The sequence below is a fragment of the Copadichromis virginalis genome, linkage group LG4 (assembly GCF_057382275.1).
Source record: "Copadichromis virginalis isolate Kocher_CV1m ecotype Utaka linkage group LG4, C_Virginalis_male_GT1.1, whole genome shotgun sequence".
NCBI classification, from domain to species: Eukaryota; Metazoa; Chordata; class Actinopteri; order Cichliformes; family Cichlidae; genus Copadichromis; species Copadichromis virginalis.
Window position 1 is genome coordinate 6,355,032 of NC_140621.1, and position 4,682 is coordinate 6,359,713.

At 39.6% G+C, this 4,682-nt stretch overlaps 1 protein-coding gene across 1 annotated transcript; it reads left to right on the forward strand.

The window, feature by feature from the left end:
- The first annotated feature begins 67 nt into the window (after positions 1-67).
- Positions 68-4,160, forward strand: hspb9 (heat shock protein, alpha-crystallin-related, 9). Its single transcript, XM_085453272.1, has 2 exons — positions 68-416; positions 946-4,160. Exons 1-2 carry the CDS (start codon positions 196-198, stop codon positions 1,406-1,408), a joined length of 684 nt encoding a protein of 227 aa, XP_085309398.1. The 5' UTR covers positions 68-195; the 3' UTR covers positions 1,409-4,160.
- Positions 4,161-4,682: the final 522 nt, after the last annotated feature.

The window sequence follows — 4,682 nt, forward strand, 5'->3', positions numbered from 1 at the left end:
CTGAGCTCATAGAGCTTAAATAGCACGGTGGGAGGGCCAGGACAGAGCAGCTGGGGTATATAAAGGACTGCTGTGTAGATTCCCAAACTAAGAGAAGAGTCAATACGGAAAAACTGAGGAAGCTTTCAGTTCTCACTGGACCCTGAAGATATCTAGTCAGAGGCAGGAACCTGCAATCAAAACAACACTGACATCATGTCCCAGCACGCAGCCTTGACCAGCTTGTTTGGCGATGACCCTTTCTTCAGTCATGAACGGGTGCTGTGGCCTCTCAATATTGAAGCCCTGTCTTCTCTCCAGCGAGACTTCTTTAACCGGAGAGCCAAACTAGCTGACAGCCTCCTGAGCCAGCTCTATGATGGGCCCCAGCTGCTCAACTTCAACCAGATGCCCCTAATGCCTAACACATTGAAGCGGTATGTACAGTAGCCCAATTTTACTAGTGGATATACCTGATTTGGGGTTTGTTCAAACCTACAGATTTGGTTTTAACTTAACCATCCATAAGATCACCACTGATCTGCCTAGAGTTATGGCATGTTTTAGCCACATGCTAAATACTAAAATGCTAAAAGTGGTAATGAAGTCTTATACATTTTTGGCATCAGATTTTCTACTAAAAGATATTTTATTTGGCTTTTCTAAACAGGTAAAGAATCTATTAAAAGGGTAGAATGCTACCTAAGATCTACTCCTATCTTAAGCTTAAGCTTTTTTGGATTGTCAATGATCAGTTTAGACATTCAAACATTTGGGGTTTTATAAAAAATTGAAAATTCTGTAAAGAAAAGAAAAGAAAAGATACGATGATGATAAAAATAATAAATAAGGCAAGCTTTAGCAGAATCCAAACCCTACCCCAAACACAACTATAAAAAGGTTAACAGCCTTTGTGGGTCCGGAGCAATGATGGAGAAATTATTTCTAATACTGATTCACTTTCAGGCTGAGTGATGATGAAGAGCAGCAGAGAGAGCTTTCCACTACAGAGACCCACAAGGAAGTCCAGCCAGCTAAAGAAAACAACGGTGACCTCCTGGTGACACTAGATGCTCGCGGTTATGCCCCCAGTGACATCACTGTCAAGCTGGAAGGCCGGTGTCTGGCGGTCGTGGCCATGAAGGAGGCCGGAGCAGAAGAGAGCCAGTCCTGCTCTTCCTCATCCTCCTGTGCATCCTTCTGCTCCTCTGCATCTTCTCAGGCAGGGTTCGCCCAGAAGATAGACCTGCCTCCTCACCTGGATCTGTCCGGCCTCTCCTGTTCCCTGATGGATAACGGACAGCTGCGTATCCATGCCCCTGTGGCTAAGCAAACAGCTGGAGAGGAACGCCAGGTACCCATTCGTTTCAGGACATCGCTGGAGTTTCCCATCAAAAAGGACGACACAGAGGAAGAACAAAGAGACTAGTGCATATGTGGCCCCCAAAACACACACACACACACACACACACACACACACACACACACACACACACAAGCACATTTTTGATGAGTTTATTTATATACACCCTTCCACAACAAAAAGACTCTACAATGAGTAATGTTTACAATTATTAGATAAAGACAACTTTTTATTTTATAACAATGTGCAATTTGTATCAACTGTAAAAATGAAATAAAGTGTCAAATGGAAAATAATATCATATAAAATTGGCTTTTGCTGAGGACTACTGTGACCACATGATGGTGCCAACAGCCTACTCACACGAGGAGAATGAAGGAGTAAAAAGAAGTCAGCAGACACAGATGGAGGAAGAGAACAAGAAGAATCCTAAAAGCTGGCATTAACTCCCCTAAGGTGGCTGAATTAGTACCCTTAAAAGGTTCAAGTGACATTTGGTTTCCTGGGGCGAAGTTATTTGCCGGCGTGCTGGAGCTGGTGACAAACAAAAGGAGCAGTTTAACATTTTATGAGTCCTACCCTGAGGGTGTCATGATAGAGAAGAGAAGAAATAAAGGCATTATTAGAAAAGGTGAACAGAATAGAGTGAAAGGGAACAGAAACATTGGCAGTTTCTGAGGGATCAGTTTAACCAAATCCTAACCTTACTTTTTCTTTTCTATGACAATACCTTTAATTTGTTTTTTTCTTAAAGATCTGCTGCCAATGCAAATAAGGTAACTAAATTTACTTTATGCTACTAACTTGGGCTTTAGGAAAACTGCACAAAAGGTAATATCTTCGCCAATACCCTACCAGACATAACCAAAATAAGAAGATAACATTATTAGATTACTATTATTAACAATTGTACCACATGAGTCAATGAGACTTTATCAGAATGTTGCAAATTTATTAAAAATCAGGAAATCTTTAAGAAAAGTTTCTTTATGCTTTGATGTGCTATTCTAAAATTTGGTCTTCTTTGGTTTAATTATTCTTGTAGTTGTTGACATTGCCAACAAAGACACACACATTTGTGTATGAAAGGTCAAACAATTGCACTGCATGCCAGGATGAAAATCAATCCACAAAGTCCAAAGCACTCCCTGAAGACTTCTGCAATTATCTGTAGTGAGGTATAGATCAGGTCGAGGGTTAAGATCTATTTCTGCACCCTTAAGTGTTTCCTGAAGCATGGTGCTCTTGATAATTCTAAAATAAAAAAATATTAGTGCTCTGTAGAGCTAAGTTTAACCTCGATAGAAGAAATAACCAGACGGATGACTATGAGGACTAAATCAAGCCTTTGTAAAAACAGAAAAAAACAGAATTCAGGAATAACTATGTCCTTCACCAAACCATACTGAATTGACCTCATTAAGTATCTGTGAAAAGATCTGCAAATGACGCTTCACAAATGGTGCCTTTTTACCCTGATTAAATGTCACAAAATGGGGCAAACTTTTCAAATCTTGGACGAAAGAGGCTGTAGAGACCAATCCAACATATTTAAGGTTGTTGTAGGGACATCTTCAAAGTGGATGAAAGGTCTTACATAGACTAATGGATTACTGAGTATAAAAACAGCTTTTTCTCTGTTTTATTGAAGCTGACTCTCACAGATCGACAGATACGTACCAGGTCATAGCAGTAGTGAGATAGGTCTCTCATTCCAGCTCTTCACATATTTGACTCTTGTAAAAGACCACTTGGCATCTAATACAAACACATAACAAACATAACAAAACAAAGTACATGCACACTGGGAGCACATGAACTCCCATTGCTGACAAACAGAGACGTTTAATGACAGAATGTCAGAAGACATGAAATTTGACATTTGAATTTCCACAGTTCAAAATTCTTTATTTCTTTTTTTTAATCCTCTCCTCTCTGGCAGCTTTTGCAATCAGTATTAAGATCTGATTGTGCTGTTGTGCCAAACACATTTTGCTTTTCCAAGATCAGCTCTGTAAATTCTCTATAGGCAGACTGGACTTCCCAGCATGGGCCAAACTGCCCTATGCAGCAAGGCAACAAAGAGGGCGCAGACCAGCCCAGTGCAAGGAAGCACCCAGCCAGAGACCAGGTGAACCCAGGCACCAGATCCCCATGCCCCACTCGCAGAGCCACCCAGAAGAGGGTTGAGTTCATGTTTAGGCATAGAGAATGATCGCTCTGAATTTGAGTGGTAGCGGCTAGCATAGACCAAAACTCTTTGTAAAACCATCTGGTGCTGGGGCTTTATCTTGTTAAGGAATTCTGCAATGTCAGCGTCGGAAGGATTAATCTGTGATGAGTTTAAAGCTTATAAAAATCTTTCAAATATTTATTTGTATATTTATATGTTGTTGGTCATGAGCAAGGATCCCAGTGGAATCCTTTAAAGAATAAATACTTGTTTTTTTATTTAGCTTTAACTGGTTAGTAAGTTTTTCAAACCCAGCCTTTGCCTTAATTGTTTTATTTAGTTCTACTTCTCGTTTTGTCAGGTTGGTAATTATATGCTCTTGTGGTGAGGCAGCACAGGCAGATTCTAATGATTTCAGTTTTTGTTCTAGTTCTAATACGATTAGAAAGCACTTTCTCCTTGTTGTTCTTATGTGAACAGTAAGATAATATTTTGCCCCTCATTACTACCTGTCCTGTTTCCCATAGAACATGTGTTGATGTCCCTGCTAGGTCATTATTATCTAAATGTATTGCCCATTCCATTTTGAAATAATCTTGTCTTGTTCTTTAAATAGTGATGTATTAAATCTCCAGCTCCTAATTAGTGGTGTGACTCTTTTCTGTGTCAGACAGATAAATACTAGTGTATGATCACTGATAGTGATAGAATGAGTGTTTTTAATAACGGAGCTGGAACTAAAAAGTAGTCTGAGCGACAGTGTGAGTGGTGTACTGGTGAAAAGAAGGTGTAATACTGAGAGTGGCATCACAAAGACCAAACTCACAGCCACATCCTTTGACTCACTGCTGTACTGAGACAGGTTGAAGTTTCCTCCTATTATAAGTGTGGTGTTAGAGTGATCTGAAGGAAAACCCATGTCTTCACCCTGCCTTTTGACACCTTGTGAGATGTGGGGTTTTTTAAAGATTATTTTATTTTATTAGTTCATTGTATGTTTTTTATACTGTTTTTATTTTTTATTTACTCTGTTTTGTTTTCTCTATTGTTCTTTACTTATTTCCCGTACTTTGGTCCTGTGCTGGCTGTTATAAAGTGCTTTATAAATAAAGTTGGATGGGACTGAGAGTGAAAAAAGAAGGTATAAACAAAGGAGGGGTCATCAAC

Bases quoted from the DNA above. Each gene is read 5' to 3' on its own strand.
- hspb9 (XM_085453272.1), top strand. From the start codon at position 196: ATGTCCCAGCACGCAGCCTTGACCAGCTTGTTTGGCGATGACCCTTTC. The intron at 417-945 runs GTATGTACAGTA...ATTCACTTTCAG, and splicing joins ATGCCTAACACATTGAAGCG to GCTGAGTGATGATGAAGAGC.